This window comes from Micropterus salmoides, unplaced genomic scaffold (assembly GCF_014851395.1).
Source record: "Micropterus salmoides isolate LMB-PRFRI ecotype aquatic unplaced genomic scaffold, ASM1485139v1 Ms_hic_scaffold_2, whole genome shotgun sequence".
Lineage (NCBI taxonomy): Eukaryota > Metazoa > Chordata > Actinopteri > Centrarchiformes > Centrarchidae > Micropterus > Micropterus salmoides.
The window spans coordinates 6,139,667-6,159,385 of NW_024041150.1; the positions used below are offsets into that span (position 1 = coordinate 6,139,667).

At 41.3% G+C, this 19,719-nt stretch overlaps 1 protein-coding gene across 1 annotated transcript; it reads left to right on the top strand.

The window, feature by feature from the left end:
* Positions 1-3,878: 3,878 nt before the first annotated feature.
* LOC119911413 (synuclein-like) lies at positions 3,879-13,025 on the top strand. Its single transcript, XM_038730307.1, is given in 7 exon segments — positions 3,879-4,102; positions 4,105-4,134; positions 9,210-9,251; positions 9,421-9,548; positions 10,042-10,068; positions 12,132-12,185; positions 12,867-13,025. Coding segments are annotated over 6 exon segments (369 nt in total). The 5' UTR covers positions 3,879-4,014; the 3' UTR covers positions 12,867-13,025.
* Positions 13,026-19,719: the final 6,694 nt, after the last annotated feature.

The following is a 19,719-nucleotide window of genomic DNA, read 5'->3' on the forward strand; positions in this document are numbered from 1 at the left end:
TCAGCAGCCCCTGACAAACATAACTATAATTTTTTCTTAAGTATTTTTACACCTACTTGCTGTACTTTTACTAAAGTAGATATTTAAATTGAAGACTTACTTTTAGTGGAGTAATATGTAGCAACTGTATCTGTACTTTTACTCAAGTACAGGATTTATATACTTTATCCACCACTGGTGAGCAGACCCAAATAGAGAAGGTTTTAACCAAAACGAATACAGAACGGATCGTTACTGAGACAGATGTTTCTGTCACAAATTGTGTTTCAGCCCAAAGTTTCATATTACATTTAAACAGAGAAAAATGATGAATGTTTAAAAGATTAATAAAAGAGAAAAGAAGGTGTTTATCATTTCATTTCGATCAATGACACAAACCATCAGTAGGTGTGTGAGTGTGTTCATGCTGCCATTAGAGAATCAATACAGTTTTACATTACTGTGTGTGTGTGTGTGTGTGTGTGTGTGTGTGTGTGCAGGCTGATGGTCAGTATTGATCAATACTGTTGTGCGGACAGCTCTCATCTCCACGGTAACCAGCAGCAGCCCATAATGTTGCTGCTGATGCTCCGTCCTGGAAAGTATGAAATAAAACGTGTCTAAAAATAGACCGGCGCCGGCTGACAGCCAATCAGAGAAGGGGTGAGTCCGGGAGAGAGAGTGTGTGGTGCTGAGTCACATCCAGGTTCCTGTAAGGACAGAAAGGGAGGATGACTTCTCCTTCCTCCTGTCCTCGTCACCTGGATGTCCTCCCCCCGTGTTAATATTCAGCATGTTAGCGAGCTAGCTTAGCATCTGCCCAGCTTTAGTATGTTTTGTAAAATAAGCTCGTACCTTGTAGCTTCGGTGTGTGAACATCAGATATATCTTTCACGCATCACGTCTACTCGTGGGCAGATATTTGGAAGCCATTCTGAACCAGTACCATGTCCTAACCACGACCTGGCAGACCCCCCCGCTGCGTTGTCTGCAGTTCCATTTCATTAATATCTTTGTATGTTTTCGTCAGGATTAGGCTGAAATATTTAGTTCAGGACGAATGAGCAAATTCAGCATATTGGCGGAGCTCTTTCTGCTTTCTTCCCTGTTATTGTGTGAGTGTGGGGGCGTGGCTATCTCCAGCTGGCTCCTCCTCCTCTCCTTCACACCTGCTGGCAATCATCTCGTGACCCCCCTGCTGAAATACTCCTGGTTTCCAGACAGTCAGATTGTCAGCGTGTCACAGTGGTATCACACCAGTTTTCTTGTGCTCTTTTTTTTCTAATCTGCCTGTATTGTTTCCTGTGCTGCAGAACTCCGGCTTCTTCTATGTCTTCCACGCCTCTGACCGCCGTCGTCTCTTCCCCAGTCCCCCCCTGCTTTATCAGCTCTCATTAAACTTGTGTCTGTGGAACCACTAAAGCTAAACACTGAGCTCCATTGAATACCTTTTTGAATGTTGATGCATGATGTCCACCGCAGTGGTCACATTTCAAAATAAAATACACTGGGGGTTACAGACGTAATTTTTCTCGTTTCAAAGTAAAAATAAACATAAAAACTAAATGTATATGCATATACAACACATCAAATGAAATCTGGTAGAAGATGATGCACGTACAGATGCTGATTTTTTTAATAAGCTATTTCTCAACATTACCCTGGCTGGTGATCGGATGGAGACTCAATCTAACTGATTGTGGTAGTGAGTAACATTCATGTGATGATCTGAAGGAAGTGGGATGTTCAGTCCTTCCCTGCTGCAGTAACTCTGTAAAATGTGTCTGCATCATGTTGGCTATTGAAAATGATGCAGCAAATCAGATCTGCCATCAGATGAACATTAGAAGGAGCCTCTGCAGCAGCAGTGATGATATCACTACTCCAAACAGATTAAAGGAAGTTATAGACTTATGATATGAACATTTTAATGTCACGATTATCAAAAGAATTGCGATTTACGATGTTATCCCGATTATCATCTAAATAAGCCTAAAACTCTTGAAATGTAACTAAAAAAGTGAACTAGTGAAACTATTTTAAATAAGGTCATAAATCAAAATGTCCCCCTGCATAAATAGAGTTTATCTTAACACGATATATCTCACACTATGATGTACAAACAACCATTTCTTCAGTTGTATCAGTATGTAACGTTACCCCTTAACCTTAAAAAAATACAGTAAATATCCTTTACCAAAAATACAGTCCAGCTGGCATTGTGGCATTCATCAAACATGGCTGCTGGCCGCGTGGCCTGCAGAGACTCTGTTTTAGTTAGCATCATGTGTGCTTCTTCTAGCTAACAGAGCTAATCGCCAGGCAGATGCTAGTGTGTGTGTGTGTGTGTGTGTGTGTGTGTGTGTGTGTGTGTGTGAGAACAAAGACTAGTAATAAATGATGGATTGTACATCTTGTGTTTAATCCCTGTGTGAGTGTGTACTGCTACACACCGAGTACCTGGTACACAGTTTGCTTCAGATTCACATGGCTTAACAAATACACACTTTAGGTTACTAAACATTTCTACAGCCTTTAAAAATGTTGAGGTCGCTCTCATGCCATTTTAAGGTGTGACCAGTGGGTAAAGGTGTGATCCAGTGTGTAGTTTGCATTAGGAAGTGCATAGAAAACAGTGCAGCAGATAATCCCACAGAGCAGCTAACGGCAGACGGACACATTTGTCGAGCGCTGACTTTGATTTTAGAATCGGGTTGAATTCTGATTCTGGCGCATCAGGTGTTGTTTGTTCGGTTTGAGGTCACGTCGCCTGGTTAATTACCTGAATATCTGCAGCAATAATGGGTTTCTGTCGAGTCACATGTTTTCCCCCACTGGTTCTACACAAAGCCCCGCCCTACCGAGTTGTGATTGGCTAATACTCTTCACTTCGACACATCCTTGTGATTGGACGCTAGCTTGAGATCTTCAGCGCTCCCTTAACATGAGGTTAAATGGAGCGGCATCACCTCCGTAGACATAAGGACTTAAATACTCAACGTCAGTAGGATCAACAGAAAAACCAACGCATCCAATCACAAGGACGCGCTGAAGTAACGAGCCAGCCAATCACAGCACAGAAGGGCGAGACTCGGTTTAAAACCTGTGGAGGGGAAATAACGTGTTATTAACAGTAGTGAGTTCAATTTTATATTATTGTTTAAGATTGTTTGTAACTTTATAAAATGGATCAGTGGGTCCGTGTTCGTGTTCAGTGTGAGCTCCACCCGAGGTCGGTCGCCGGGAAGCCATTTAAAATCATAGAAGACTCTTTTTCGGATGAAAGTTTAAAAAATCCTGCTGGTTTTGGATTGTTCAACCAACTTAAGTGATGTTTAAAGATCTCAAGTCTTGAGGTCGGGTCACTGCCAGCCGATCTCTGAAAGATTTATTAAAACATGTTGGATTTTCGTCACTGTTGTTGACGACTGATGATGACGGAGACGCACCTGTAAACAAAGCTCCACCTGAAGTTCCCTCTGTGGCCCCCGGCCAGGCTCCCACCACACTCTGTGCTCTTCGCCTCCTTTTTTTTTGACCTTTCCTGCACAAACGTCTCTGCATGTGAACAAGCTGCTGGTTGGCATCCAAGTTCATTCTGGTACAAGAACTCGTGACACTTTGAATGAATTCCTTGGCTTCCTCCTCTCTCTTCTTCTGTCCCAATGTTGTATTTCTACCTCTCCCCACAAATCACTTTCTCTCCCTCTCCCTTTCCTCTCACCCCCGTGTTTCTTTTTCTACCTCTCTCCACCGCTTCCCCTCTCTCTCTCTCTCTCTCTTCTCTCTCTCTCTGTCTCTCACTTCACTGCACAACAACAGTCCCATGTTGCTCTCTCTCTCTCTCTCTCTCTCTCTCTCTTACGTGCCCTCTCTCCACCCCTTCTCTCTCTCCCTCTCTCTCTCTCATCCATTAGCAGGAAGAACAGATCGCTGACAGACGAGAAGAGACGAGACGGCCGAGGCAGACGGAACAGAAGAAGAAAGAGAGACCGAAGAAGAGAGAAAAACGACTAAGAAGAGAAGCAAAGCATCATGGACGCTCTGAAGAAGGGATTCTCCATGGCAAAGGGTGGAGTGGTGGCCGCCGCCGAGAAGACGAAGGCCGGCGTGGAGGAGGCCGCGCCAAAACCAAGGAGGGGGTGTTATATGTTGGTGAGAGGGCGGATGGATGGATGGATGGATGTAAAGTGAAATTCAACAACAAGTTGTACATTTTATTGTAAGAGTTTGAGTTTTCTCGTGGTGAAAAGTGAGATGAGTGGATGAAAAAGTAAAAGCTGGGATAGAAATGAGGATAGAAAAGACAAGTGGAGGAAGAGAAAATGTGAGGGGATGAAGGGATAAATGGATGAAGGGATGAATGGATGAAGGGATGGAGGGATGGAGGGATGAATGGATGGAGGGATGAAGGGATGAATGGATGAAGGGATGAAGGGGTGAATGGATGAAGGGATGGAGGGATGAATGGAGGGGACAGGGGACGAACAAAAATAGGATTTAGCAAAGAAAAAGTTCAATATGAGATGAAATGTTTTTGATGGGAATTGAAGGGACGGAAGGAGGGACATGTGGAGGACAGGAAGCTGAATGTTAAAATATTTAATGTGGAATTTGTCGTCGTGCATTAAATTTGAAAATGGGTGTGTCTACTTGAAAGGAAAGAGGAACAGACGAGGGAGGTACAGAAGAAAGGATGGAGAAGAATTATCGCACCAAAGTGCACATAAACTTCTCAGATCTGTAGGGTTGGTTTGGGAGGAGGAAGGAGGGATGGGTGGGGTGAAATTCAACAGCAAGCTGTGATGGGGGGGGGGGGGGGGGCAAAGGAAAGAAGCTGAATACTAAAATATTCAGAGTGTAATCCATTCTGATGATGTGCATTAAATTAGTTTGCAGCAGGAGCGAAGGAAGAAAGGATGGAAGGTCAGAAGGAAGGACAGGAAGGAGATGAATCAGCAGGAAAAAGTTCAGTTTGATCAAATGAAACGTTCAGCTTTTATTTTGGTGGGTTACGAGGGAGGGATATGATTTATAGATGATGTGTGTTTCCTGCATCTTACACACAGACAGCTGTGACTTCACACAGCGCAGCGCTCAGTGATTAATCAGTGATCACTAATCGCCGTCTCGTGCTCGGCGTAACGTGGCGGCAGCTTTTTCAGGAAAGTTTTCAGGACATGTCGCCGGGAAAACGACGTCTATGGCAGCGCGGTCGACACAGTTTAGGTGTTAGCGCGGGAAGGGCGTGGCTGAGGGGGTGCAGCGCCCCCTGCTGGCCAAAGTGAAGCACTGTTCACGTTCAGGTGCTTGTGGATGAAATATTCTGTGTGAAACAGGCATTCAAGGGTTAATGGTTCAGTTTTCCGTCCCCCTTCTTTAAGACTAGACTGAACTAGACTACCTAACTAAACTCACGGCTGGTTACTTTCTATTTTACAGAACAGAGAAACAGAGAACAACTGTACTGCTTTGAAAATAAGGACAGAAGAAATGAACACACACAGACGGGCTGTTTTCTGTTGACATGACAAAACACACACAGGCCCACAGGAAGTGATGTCACACTCCCCGTGCCGGTGTATTTTACTCGCCCGAGAGTGTCGGGTCCAATCAGGTTTAGGAACGGTTCATGTTGATGTCTGAGTGGAGGAGAGAGCTGTCAGTCATCTGTTTTTCAGCCGGTTGAAGCCTCGTGTTTGCACCATATGTTTTACAGACTGTGTTCACACCTCTTGTTTGGTTCAGTTGAATCGATCTCAGGTTTGTTTCCCCTCTTGGTGAGGATGTGTGGACCAAACAACCATAACGAGACCCAGATAATATAAGTTCTAATTCTGGTGTTGTTCGTTTAAGGTGTGAACGTGGACCGGCCTCAATCCGACCCAACTGCAGACAGAACTGCACTTTTTTGGAGTGAACTCGTAGCGCTCTTGTGGTTTGACCTGAAGCTCTGAAGGGACGTGCTGTCTGATTTATCACAGCTACTAGACAGGATTAAAAAAAAATGCTGATGTGTTCAGTGAACAGACGAAGAAGAAGGGATTTGAGCGAAGTGCTGCATAAGAAAGAAAAAGTGCAAACTTTGCACTCAGAAGATCTCCGTCGTTTTCAGGCTTCCTGCTTTTCCCCGCTCCTGAATATCTGTCCAATGAATGGATGACTTGCAAAAAGGGCAGCGTGGAAGCCAAACAAATTGGATTTGGTCCGGAACAAATCAAGTAGACTTTCCAGGTGGAATGAAACCTGAGATCAGTCTGGTTCAAACACCAGAGAAGAGATCTGAGTGGAGCCCAATCAAACATATTTCTCTAAATAAAAATGCTCAACTTCTCCCTGATGCTGTTTGGTTCTCTTGAACTTTTTTCTGTGTGAAAAGAAACTGAACCAACCAAGAAAACAAAGTTTACCAACTCACCCGATGATTCAGACCACAGCCAGGAAAACACACAACGTGTTTTAGGTTAAAGGTCATCGTTGCATCGCGACTTTGGGAATTGGGTGAAGAAATGTTCTTTCCACAGAAACGTCCCGTTGTCGTCTGACAAACAGCATTTTTGTTAAACTGCCAAGTAGAACATTAGTTTGAACCCAGAATGCGGACTGGATGCAGGACTAGACCGAAGATGTTTCACTGAGACCCAACATTTCCCACCATGAGAAAGCGCTTGGCCACAGAGGCAAGACCTTTAACAGGCAGAAGCCTCCATCAGAACCTGGACTCAGGGTGGGCGGCGCTTGCTGGTCCTGCTGTTATTACAGAAGTGACCGCAGACACTCGACTCGCCCGTGAACTCTCCGTGATGTTGAACCTGGGGCTTATGGGAAACAGTGTTCATAAAAGGCCACTGAAAACATGCACTGTAGATTAATTTACCGTCCTGACTGCTGATCTAAACGTGAAGAGAGCCACACGACATACTGTTGACTTTTACTTATTAGAACAAGCTACATTTCTGGAGCAGAACTTTACCCAGAAGCTCTGGTTTCACTTCGGTTCTCTATTCTTAGATTCTTTAGAAGTTTTTCTTGAGCTGTGTTGTTATCTGGATCTAAAGAGTTCCTCCTCTCTGACTCCACCACTTCCTGACATTTCAGACTCCGTGTGGACAGCGGACATTTGCCAAAGATGAACGATATGACTTGTTTATAGATCATAATTGCAGTGATACACGAGCAGGAAAAGACGGACACGTCCATTACAGGAGATAAAACCTGCGTTCTCATCAAATATGCATTATATCTGGTAAAAGCCGCCTTCCTGGAACCGATGCAGAGCAGCAGATCCACGTCACGCTCTGCCTGTTTGGAAGCAGCTGCTGCGTTTCCACAGTGTGTTTCTGTGTTTGTGAATGTGTTCACTCAGACAAAGACTCTGTTCAGTCGGATCCGTCACATGTCTGAGCAGCACGACGCCCACCGGGAGAACCATCACCCTGGACCTGGATCTGGACCAAACACCCAAAACAAGCCGAGCGTTGAAGGCAGTTCCTTTGAAGTCCACTGGATACTGAGCCTAATTAAAATGATCACACAGACGACTGCTGGAATTTAATTACTGTACTTTAGTAAAACTTTGAGGTACTTTACCTGACAAATATCCTAAATATAGGCCATAAAACGCTGGTGCGTACGGGCTGACTGTTCTGAGGGAAATGTTGTAATTTTTACTCCACTACATTTATTTGTCAGCTTTAGTTATTGGTTACTTTAAAACAAAATATGATTCATATTCAACAACAATCAACTGATAAATTATGATGGAACTTTATTATGAAGCTGCCCAGCTGTGAGCTCCACTTTTACCAGCTGCTACTCAATAAATACACCGTAAACTGAATTGACCCTGCCTATATTTGGGAAAGACCTTTAATTCCTTTTGCACAAAACTGAAATCGACTACTTTTAAACAGTTTATTTAATAGACAGGCGGCTTATGCACTTTTATTTGGAAGGCAGCAACGTAACGAAAATAAAAACACGGTGCAGGATGAGAGGTTTTATACATCCAACCGTGGAGACCTGCACTTATTTGTCAACATGTGTTCCCACACCAGGCCAGGCTATTTGGGACTCTGCTATTAATTGAAGTTTCACGGTTTATATAAATGCATCAATAACTCATCATCACTTGACATCAGTAATATATATGTATATATTAATCTACATAATGAATACTTTTACTTTGATGGTAATACTTAACATTTTGAATGCAGGACTTTTACTTGTAACAGAGTATTCCTACACCATTGTATTACATCTTTTGCTTACGTAGAGGATCGGAGTCCTTGTTCCACCGCTGCTTTGTGTAAACCGGGTGACATGAATAAATAATTCAGAAACCAGCTGAGCTCCGTTTGTCTCTGCAGAGGAAAGCAGGTCAGATTCACACTCAGCTGCAACAGCTGTTTTTATTTTACCCTCAGCTCCGTCTTTTCTACACTTAAACATCTGAGTGAATGTGAACTTCTGATCTGGAGCTTGACTGTGAAAACACAGAGGTTGGGGGGGGGGGGGGGGGGGGGGTCACCTACCTGTACTAAGTCTTGCATGATAAATTCAGGATAATGAACATTTCCACAACTGATTCTGTTCAACAAATGAAATGATCTGTGTCCGTACTGAATGGGGTTTAACCTGTACATGAGCAGGACCAACCAGAAGTTATTCAAGTGTGAATTTGAAGTTACTACATTATTAGAAAACTAGTGACTGTTTTATTAAAAGGTTCCTATATTTATAGTTTATTAGAAAAAAAGACATTTTACTCTGGTGATACTCGTACTGGTAAAAAGTACATTATCTGTACCGGCTACGCGTTTCAACCCCACACGACACTTTCTGCAGATGATAAAATTAAACGAGAGAAGTTATACACCTTTAAGGCCTGGAAGGTTTTTAATTTGTGTTGAGTTTCATTGCAAGCAGCTTAAGAAGGATTATAGAAAACAGCAGAAGCAACTGGACATAATGAGTGAGTGAAAACAGATTAGTTAAAGAGAGAAAGTGCTATGAGCAGACTGACAGGACTGACATCATACTGAGCTCATGAGGTGCAGGTGGACCAAGTGTTCAGGAGCAGATCAGAAAACAGGACTCCTACCAACATTTCTAATGTTCTAATAAAACAGTGCAGACTTGGCTCTACGTAAAATAATCTGAACGTTCACAGGTTATAATTTGTTTGATTTCATTTATTTCAGCAACCATGTTTTTTCCCTCCTGTCCAGGAAACAAGACGATGGAGGGAGTGGTGACCGGCGTGAACACAGGTAACCAAACACACAACAAACGAACAAACAGTTTCACCGTCACAGACATTCCTTTGTTTAGTTTCTTTATTTGTTGGAATGATAATCCTGAACAAACAAATCCAATGTAAAGGAGATTAAGTGATGCTGAACAGCATTTTATATCTTCTTCCTGTTTCCTGTCGTCCAGTTGCCCAGAAGACCAACGAACAGGCCAACATCGTCGCAGACACCGCGGTTACCGGGGCCAACGAGGTTGCCCAGGCAACAGTGGAAGGGGTGGAGAATGCAGCGGTGGCGAGCGGATTCGTCAGCACGGTGAGAGACGTCACATCACGTGACCCCAGTCAAATAATCTATTACGGTGTTCTAACATATTTAAATATAAGTTATTATAGTTTGTTTCTTTTTAAGTAACACAAACAAAAGATTCAATTCAATGTTCACATTGTTCTGGCATTACAGAGGCGGTTGTTGCAGGTATTTAACAAGAACGTCTAAAAGACATTTTATTTCATGTAGTTATTCACATTTACATTTTTCTGTTTGTTCATAAAACATTGTCAAATTTCATTTTTCAACTTTGCTCATTAACAAAATACTTTGATTTAATTTAATTTAACTTATTAAGTTTTACAAAAACATGCCTGGCTGATAAATATATGCAGCATAAAAGACAAAGTATGAATTACATTTCCCTCTGTCACTATTTAAACAGTCCTCCTGTTGTTAATATGTTAATCTGTGTTGTGTTGGTAACATTCATTTTTTTGTCTTTACTCACAAATGTCTGGTGACTGGCTGGGAACAGGAGGAGGCGGGACCAAAGGCTGAGGAGGTGCCTGATTGGTCGGGGGAGGTTGAGTGATTGCATGGCATGAGGCTCTTTGCCTGATGTGACTTTCTGGCTTTTCAGGACTCACAGCTTCATAAATCCGCTGCTCGTCAGAGGAAGTGAACTGGATTCAGAGCGGCTCAGTACATGTTGCATATCAGGGAAACTGCATGCAAAAGTACTCTGTTACAAAAATATATTAAAAGTATCAAAAGTAAAAGTACTTATCAGGATGCAGAAAGGCTCCTGTCGCTGTGATGCAACAGGATCATATATTATCCGATTCATTATTTCTAGTTTAAACCTTTTTCTGACATTTTTTAATGTCTTTAATTACTTGGCAGATAAATGTAGTAGAGTACAATGTAACTGAAACTTAACTTAGTTACTTCCCACTGCTGTTTTCTGTTCTTCTTTTGGCTTCATTATTAGAAATGTTTTGAGTTCAACATAATGAGTTGGACTATAATCACCTTCACTTATTATAACGGGCTCACTTTGTGTGTTTTCAGCTGTCTCATAATTTGTTTTACATTTTTAATGTCACTTAGGCTGCAGAAATGTATTCAAGTATGTTAAAATACTGAATCATAAAATACCTGTGTTCCATTTGATTTTAGCCAAATCAGCCAAAACCCCAACATATCCAGAAGAAATAACTTTAATCAATCAATAACCAGGCCACAGGGGGCTAATTAAATAAAGGAAGCTGTGAAAAGCTGCACTTAGTAATTGTACCTTCAAATCTCAAACTCTGGCCTTCTCCTCTTGGCTGGTCCCTGGTGCCAGGTCTTCACCTCATCATGTCTCTTGCTCTGTAAAGACTACTACTCTTTAATAGTAGTATTTTTATTAGTAGTACTTATAGTGATAGTAGTATCGTAGCAGTAATAACAGTAACTATAGTACGAACAGAGCAGCAAACAGACAGATTAACAGATATTTCATCAGGAATCCAACATGGCTGCTAATGTCAGAGTGACGATCGTCATAAAACTAACAAAGCACGAAGAAGAATGATGCATGGCAGAAAAAATGCACGTGACGCCTTTCTGTACTAACAGCCGCACCCTTTATTAAGAGAAAGGTTACCTTGGCTATTTCTTTACAGTTTATAATTACGTGTCTTCTTTCTTAGTTTATTTAATGAATTGTTGTCCTGAAAAGTCTAGGAAACAAGGAAACAACTCTGGGAAAAAAGGAAACAAGGAATCAAGTCTAGGTAACAAGGAATCAAGTCTAGGTAACAAGGAATCAAGTCTAGGAAACAAGGAAACAACTCTGGGAAACAAGGAATCAAGTCTAGGAAACAAGGAATCAAGTCTAGGAAACAAGGAATCAAGTCTAGGTTACGGGGAAAATAAAGAACAAGTTGAAAATAAGCAGTAAACTTTTTGGGATGTAGAAATGTTTCCTGTTGCAGGATTGAGTGGCACCAACATGAACGCTGCACTTTCAACATAAACAACAACTAACTGTCTCTTTCAGCTTCGCTCATCTTTGGCTTCATCTCACTTTTCCCAACAGAAAGATTTCTGCACGGGGGGGCAGCTCTCCTCTGTTTTTACTCTGCTGTAGTACCATCGTATCCTAATGAAGTTACTCTTCTCCCAAAGCAAAGGATCGTTAAAAGATTAAATCAGATGAGACTGGTTAGACTGGTTAATGTGACCGCACACAGCCTTTTAAACGGGCTGCTTTGTTTTAGCTTCTGTCCCACAGACCCAGACTTGCCAGAGCAGGTAAATCGCAGGTGTAGCTGATAACATTAAGAACTGCTTCATTCTGTTTAAGCCAAAGGACAAAGCAGAAGAAGCTGAAACCTACAAAGCAACATAAACTCTGCAAGAACGCCAACCGTCACCAAAACAAACACGGACGGCAACCAGCAGCTGGTTCACATGCAGCTGAAACTGGACCACCTAAATGGAGCGCAGCCATTATTCCTGTAACTAATGACACGGGTCTACTTGTTGGGGGAGAAATGTATCTTTGTGAATGAATGGATTTGTATGGATGTGAAGATTGATGGCCGCCATGTGACCTCTGCTCTGTCTCTCCTGCAGGCCGACCTCCCAAAAACAAAAGCAGGAGAACAGACTGAAGAGGCTGCACAGTAGGTGAGAAAGCCTCAGAAAACATTTTGGACATTTGGTACAGTGGCTTTTATCAAATAGGAGGAAATAGTGAATCTGTTGAAGATGTTACCCCCAGAATGTAGGTGGGACTCTTTGCAACGCTATGTGAAACTGCCGTGACATCATCTTCAACGCGACACAAACACAGGATCTCTGGCTGCACCCAAACAGAGTAACGTCAGTACTTCATCATTTTAAATCTGGGTGAAGTGAATAAAAAAGTCCTGACTGATGGTAGCGTGGCTTGGTAAGAATGTGCAGGATGTCCCGTGTCGTGCAAGTGACGAGTCACTCTCACTGGTCTGCAGTGTTTTAGCTTCACCTTTAAGTTCAGCTCGCTTGGAATACCAAAAAGAGTACCAGACTTCTGCCAATGGAAAACCAAAAAAAAACAACAACCCGGAAACCGGCTAAGCCTGCCTAGCATACTGCTAAATGAATCCATTTAACCGTCTTAGACTGCTATGAAATCTATTGGTTATGAATACAGCCCTTTTTTTAAATGGCCGGAGATTTATCTAAATATCAAACCACGAATAGTAATAGTATCCGAAAGTATAAGTGTCTCTTTAAATTATGAAAATGTCACAATTTCTCTGTTCATTGCTTTTAATCTAATTAAATTGTCTTCTCTTTTATTTGTTTTCTTTTTCTCTCTCGCAGTCACTTCCTGTTTCGTCCCGTCCAATGAGAGAAGAGGAACCATCACATTTTTAGCCGTCACTAAACCCTTGACCTCTGACCCTCCCTAACCCCACAATATTCTTCAGCTGCTGTGTGTAACTAAACCTCATTAACCAATAGAAGCCCTCCTCCTGTGCCATGGTTGCATGGTCTCTGCATCACACTCATCGTACACACTGATGTCAGTTTTTAACGCTCAGATGAGATGAATTTAATCAGGTTGTGGACTCTCAGCTTATTGGTCGGTGTGGGATGACATCACCCAGGCCGAGTGTTCATATTTGATGCTGCAAGTGTCCTACAAGCCCCGCCCCCGCCCTGACCACGCCCCCTGACAGACATATCTGAAGCCTTTTAAATGCATGTTGCTTTACTGACTTACTGACTTAAAATACTAGAAAACCCAAAAAACTAATAATAAACACACACACACACACACACACACACACACACACACACACTTCTGTCTGTCGCTTCAGAGCTTCTTTTACAAAACAACAGAAGTGAAATAAACACGAGTTTGAAATCCACCTGCACATCTTTGTTTCTTCTTCACAGTTTCACTGTTACATTGAAAAAGAATATTATAACAATAGAATCAACACAAGTGATAATTAATGTCAAACCACCAAATTATATTTAACTTTAATATTTAAGTGCCTCCTGAAGGATAATAATTCAGTCAGGCTTTAGACGTGCTGTGCTGCAGTCTTTGTAGATCCTGTCTGAATCTTTTGGTTCTGTTCATCACAACATTTTGTTAACTCAGCTGCTTTCTGTGAGTTCTGATGGATGATGCTTCTGCTTACAGCTGGTTTAAATGCCGTCTCTCTGCTGGAGTTCAGACTGTTGATGATTGTTTCAAATTTAGTCCCAAAATGGTTGATAAAGGTGTCCCTCAAGGATCAATATTAGGGCCCCTGCTTTTTACTCTGAGCATAAAAATCATGCATAAATCTTGGAAGAGCCTTCAGTCTTCTCCAGAGCGCACTCTGCTTTTAAAAGCCTCCAGATGTCCCCATTTAATTTACAGTTTATTCTGAACTCCAAAAAAACTAAATGTGTAAATTTCACAAGTGTGAACCATTAAAGTCTCCTATCCTACACACGCTCTACATGGAAATCTAACTGATGCAGAACACCATTATCAATAATTTAGTGAGACAGCAGATTGTCCTACAATATTCATGTCGAACATCTTGCTCCAAATGTACATTCTGAGTTGGATTCTGAAACAGAGCTGGTTCCTGCTCTATTTAAAACATGGACGCTGTCTTCATTCATCAGACTCATCTCTGAGTTATATGTAAGGGTCAGGCTTATGTGTAGGGGAGCAGATGTTAGCTCGGAGTTTTAAAACATATACTGTGAACATTTTTTAAAAATGTTCACAGTATATTTGAAGCTGCAATAATCAATTTTTAGCACTAGAGGGCAGAAAAGCTCCAAAAGCTGCTTTCATGTTGATTTATTCACTTCAGCACAACGTGTCTGAAATTACAGACATATTTCCTAAATCAAACTCCTGCAGAAACCTTTTGTGATATAAGAGCAGACATGAACTCACAATGGGCGGTTTCTGTCTGCACCTGACTGCAGAAACTGGATCAGTCTGATTTATTTCCACCTTCATCACATTCCACCGCTCAGATTTCTGTCTGTCACACAGACAAAGCTCAGCAAGATGCAAAAAGACAGTATTTAAATATATGCAGAAAATGAAGATATTCTCACATTAAAAGGAGGAAAGTATTGAATGAAAGACCAACTTTAAGAAAAATAAGAATATCATAATAAACAATGAAAAAGTTACATTTTTAATTTTATTTAGCAGCGAGAAACAAGCTTTGTTTTAAATAAAGACCTAAATGATAAATAATAATAAGTTTGTCCTGTTCAGAGACATTTCCAGATGTCGTTACTGTCGTGAACATCACGCGTCTGTACTTCTATACTTGTGAGCAGTGATGGAGTAAGAACTGTACTGCGTTCTTCACTTCTTTTGTGAATCTCCCAAAGAGGTTTAATCCCCTGAAGTTAAAACTGAATGATCAAGCGGCCCCGCCGTGTGTGACGGACAAATAAAACTCTCACATCTTAATGTATTACTACTATATTTACTACTGCTGCTGCTGTTGTTCCTGAATGTTTGCAAGCTGCAGGATTTACTGTTTGCTATTTACCAAACATTTCATTAAATACTTCTTTGTATAAATCTGCTGCTGCTTTAGTTTAAACTTACAGTCACTGTCCCTTTAAGGCAAACAAATGCACATGATTGCGTGTGAGTAAACTGGTTCAGGGTTATTAATAACTTTCAGTGCTGATTATGTTTCGTAGTTGTGGCTTGGATGTGTCGGTTCATTTCTCCTCCCTGCAGGATCTCCCAGACAGACGAGTGTGTGACTGATGGAACTTTTTAAAAACGACCTTGAACACTTCACAAACCTGTTTCTCTGACAGCAGCTCAGCTATTTCTCTCTGCTGTTTTGCCTTTATTATCGAGCTCTGTGGGAGAACAGACGAGTGTTACCACGTCGTAAACATGACTGACAGCTGTCAGCTAAACAGATAATAACTGCCTCCAGCTCCTGTGTTTCCAGGCGGTGCCAGAAGTACTCTGACTGTTCTACTTCAGTAAGACTACTTAAAACACAGAGTAGAAACACTCTGTAACAAGTAAAAGTAACAGTAAAAGTCCTGCTTGTAAAAGCACAAATGCATCAATATGTACTTAAAGATCATTATGTAGAATGTCTCATTTCAGAATATCAAAAAATAATTTGATGAGATTTATAATTATTGAAGCATTGTTGTGTTCTTAACAAATCGTCTAGTTAATCTAAAATGAATCTGGATTATTTAAAGAGTCATATGTTTACTGCTGTTGCTGAAGAATCAGTGTGCTGAGGACGCTTAAGACGGCTTAGATCATCGATGATTCAAACTAAGCTGAATACTGCGGCCACGTGTCACGAGCACCAGGAGAAACTGGACAGACTAGACCTTGAAGGAATATGCGTCTTTTATCTGTGTGAACAAAGAGCACAAAAGGATCCTTTGTCTGAAGAATGGCGAGTCAAAACAGCTGTCAACGCCTGGAGAAAATGAGAGCAGAGCAAACGCTGCACACTTGAGTTTACTTGTGAACATGTAAATAAAAACAAGACTTTGCTAAACCTTGGACACAGTATCTGAACTTGTCTTTACATGACAATGCACAGATTTATGTGTGTGGTTCATGGTCCTACTTTTTCTGTCACCACAGACAGTCAAACAGGAAAAGGTAAAAAAGACAAAAAAGTAATACAATATACTGACAGACATTATGGTAATAAATAAATAAATAAAACGTGCTTCCCACGTGTTTTTTAATATTTGTGAATGGCAGGAAATTAGTTTTCAAATTTTTATTGTTTCTGCGCTGATTTGATCTGAGGAAGACCATGTGATGTGATCAAAAGCTCCAGACCAGCTCCTGATCTGATCCCCGTGATCAGATTGTTTCTGTCAGTTGCTGTAAACTGTAAACTCCCAGCATCCACTGCTCCTGTGTGAGAGACGGTCTCTGTGGAGGAACCTTTTTCGGGTATTTGCATTTTGGAACATCAAACAAATGTTTTCATGTCAGACCAGGTCTCGTTGGCACGGAGACACAACACAGACACGTGTTCCATACCTGCTGGGTGAGGCCCGTCACATCCATTAAACACACACACGTTTGATTGTACACCTGGCCCGGAGCAACACCTGTACTCCAACAGACACCTGATCCTCCTCGCCGGCAGCATCAACAGAAACAACCTGCGTTGTCATGAAGCAGGAGGACAGGTCTGACTGCAGAGACCACTCTGACAGCAACATGTAGCGCAGTCAACTTCAAAACTTCAAAACTCAAAGAAAAGAAATGACTGGATACATTAAACCAGTCCAAGAGTACAAAGAGCTGCAACAGTCGATCTGAACGGTCCCAGAGGAACAATCTTTTGCTCAGAATGGTCTTTTCTTTATCTCTTGAGAAAACACTAAGATCTCAATAGTAAATCTTTTTGAGGTCACTCCAATCGGAACTGTTGCTCCTCAAAGCCCTGAGGAGAAAAGGATGAGACGAAGAGAGACTGAGGTTTTGAGACTTGGGTAAGACAGACCCAGCTCCTGCTGTTCAAACAACACTGCCGCTGCGCCATCCAGCTAAAATTAATAATGAAGCACTGATTGTCTTTAAATAGAGTAAAATTTTCTTTTACTTAAAAAAGGAGAAACACCATATCCACAATTAAAGTCCTCAAAATTCTACTCAAGGAATAGTATCAAAAGTAAAAGTGCTCATTCTGTAAGACAGATACATGTTGTATCTCAGTTCTTGTCATTTCAAAGTGCATTATTTTCAATGTCTAAATTTATTTTATTTTTCTCACTAACTTGTAACAGATAACTAACAATAAATACAATAAGGATTTGAAATGAAGGCGAGTAAAAGTACAAGCCTCCATAAAAAGAAAATACTCAACCTCAACATTTGACGTAAGTAAAGTACTTGAGTAAAATAACCCTAAGTGGTCTTGGAGCTTTTTTTCTGATCTACATTCTGGACTGAAATTACACTTAGTTAAGATCAGTTAGAGATCTTTTGTTTTGATTTGATATGGTTGTTTCTCCTGAGATGAATTTGAGAAGTGGGAGAAAAGGCCTTTGGTCTCAGCTTGGTATTAAAAGCAGCTCATTTGTGTCTCGGAGAAACTATGAGATCTCATCTTGGATCTTGCTTTCTTACTGTGTTTATTGTTATGACCCCAGGCCCACTCCTCCTATGTGGAAACCTACTTGGCAACAACAAACGAAGTGAATGTGGCTGGTTGCAGGAGGAGACGTGGGCGATGCTTCCCACCTCTGCTGCCCCCGATGTCCTGAGGGTATCCCTGATTCATTGGAATGAATCATCCTAAATATCCCAATTATCAACATGCCTTCATGTGAACATGTTGTGTTAGGTCACGCAGCCTTTTTAAAATTCTTCTGAAGGGAGGAAACCATATAAGGAAGACACACCCGAACACGTGACTGTGCAGCCACACCTGATTCCTCAACAAGGCGAGACCAGAGAGGCGTCACCCGCAGGGAGGAGGACACCTGCTATAAGAGTAAACCTCCTCCATCCTCGAGCACAGTCCTGACTCATCACACCGACATCATGGCGAACCTCCTCAACAGCGCGCTGGGAAACAAGGGCATCGCAAAAGTGGCCGGGCAGAAAGCTGGTGAGTCTCACTTGGAAAACATCTTGGAGGTCAGAGACTGAGATTTAAAGATGCACAAGTTGTTACACTTTGTTTGTGGAGGAAGTCAGGTGATTGTTTTAAACCTGCAGACGTTTGGTTCAAATTTTAGAAAAAAGGAACCAAAGAGATCAATTAACCTGAATTTGGAGGGAAACATGTCTAAAATGTATTTAATTATATATTTGGTGTGTTTGGCAGCATCACACAGCTTAAATACAGTGAGGGAACAGGCTAATACACAATCTACAGAATGGACATGGATGTTTATTAGTCAGAGTGGAGAAATTTTATTTAAATTAGGTTTCAGAAAGGTAGCGTTTTAAAATGAAATGCAATCCCATCTTTAGTTTGAGCTGCCATTTTGTGATTGTCATGTTTTTTAGGCTGAAACAACTCAGAAGTTTAACATTCAAATTCTGTTTTTAAAAATGTTTTAAAATACATCTGTCTCCTTTCGGCCTTTAAAGCCTGTGAGCGACATGTAAACAAAAGATTTGACTCAAATGAAGTTTCACTTTTCCTGAGACAGACACACGGAGGGCTCTGTCTATTTGCTGCAGTCACCTCCAGCATTTCTTTTAATCTCCTGCGAGAAGCAGAGTCAGGTGATATAAGCCTCGGGTGAATTACTTCATCTGGCTTCAAATATCTGCTCATAATCCCCACCCGTCTGCTGCTCCAGGCTGGTTAAATCTAACGCAAATCCAGTTTTTACTAGAAATACAACCTGAAGCCAAACTGCTCTGCACTCTTTCCGTGTGGAAATATAAACTTTAAATATAGTGCAGCTGTTGTGCAGATGGAAATATATTTGAATCTTTAAGCCTCAGAGTGACTGACAACCGACAGCTTAGCAACCCTGTTAGCAGAGCCACTGTCAGCTTCTGCATGTGGAGAATAAACCCACAAAAATCACTTGGGAATCTACAACACTTACATACAAATGTTTCCTGGCTCAACCACTTCTTTTTGTAGTCTTACTTAAATCTGAGTACCATTTAAATAAACACCTGGAACCTCATTAGAAACCAGACACATCAGCGTCGCCGCGACTTTAATCATGTTAACTTCATTAACAGCAGGAGCTTCTAAATCAAAACCGTCCAGTTTAAACATTTCCAGATGACTTCTTAGAAGTATTTATGCACGCTGTGTTAAACCAGATACTTTATGTGCATATTTACTGACTTTTTTACCCCACGGAGTAACAGCACCGCCCACCAAAATACAAACCTGGTGGAGTTCCAATCATCTTTCCCAACGCTGCCACCTTGAGTTTGTAACAGTATCAGCAGCAGCCTTCCTTTAACCTGCAACACAACAGTGCACGTTTCAACATTTAACTCTTTATTGACCCTTAAAATATTATTTGAACATAAGTGCAAAATAACATTTAAACTGTTTATAATGATATTAAATGTAAGTGAAAATTATACGTTTTATAAATGTACAGTTGCAGTATGTTTATACCTGTTTTATACAGTGCATGGTTTACATATATATGTGCAGTATGTAAGAGACTTCACTTTTGTCTAGTTGTGCGTTGTGGACAT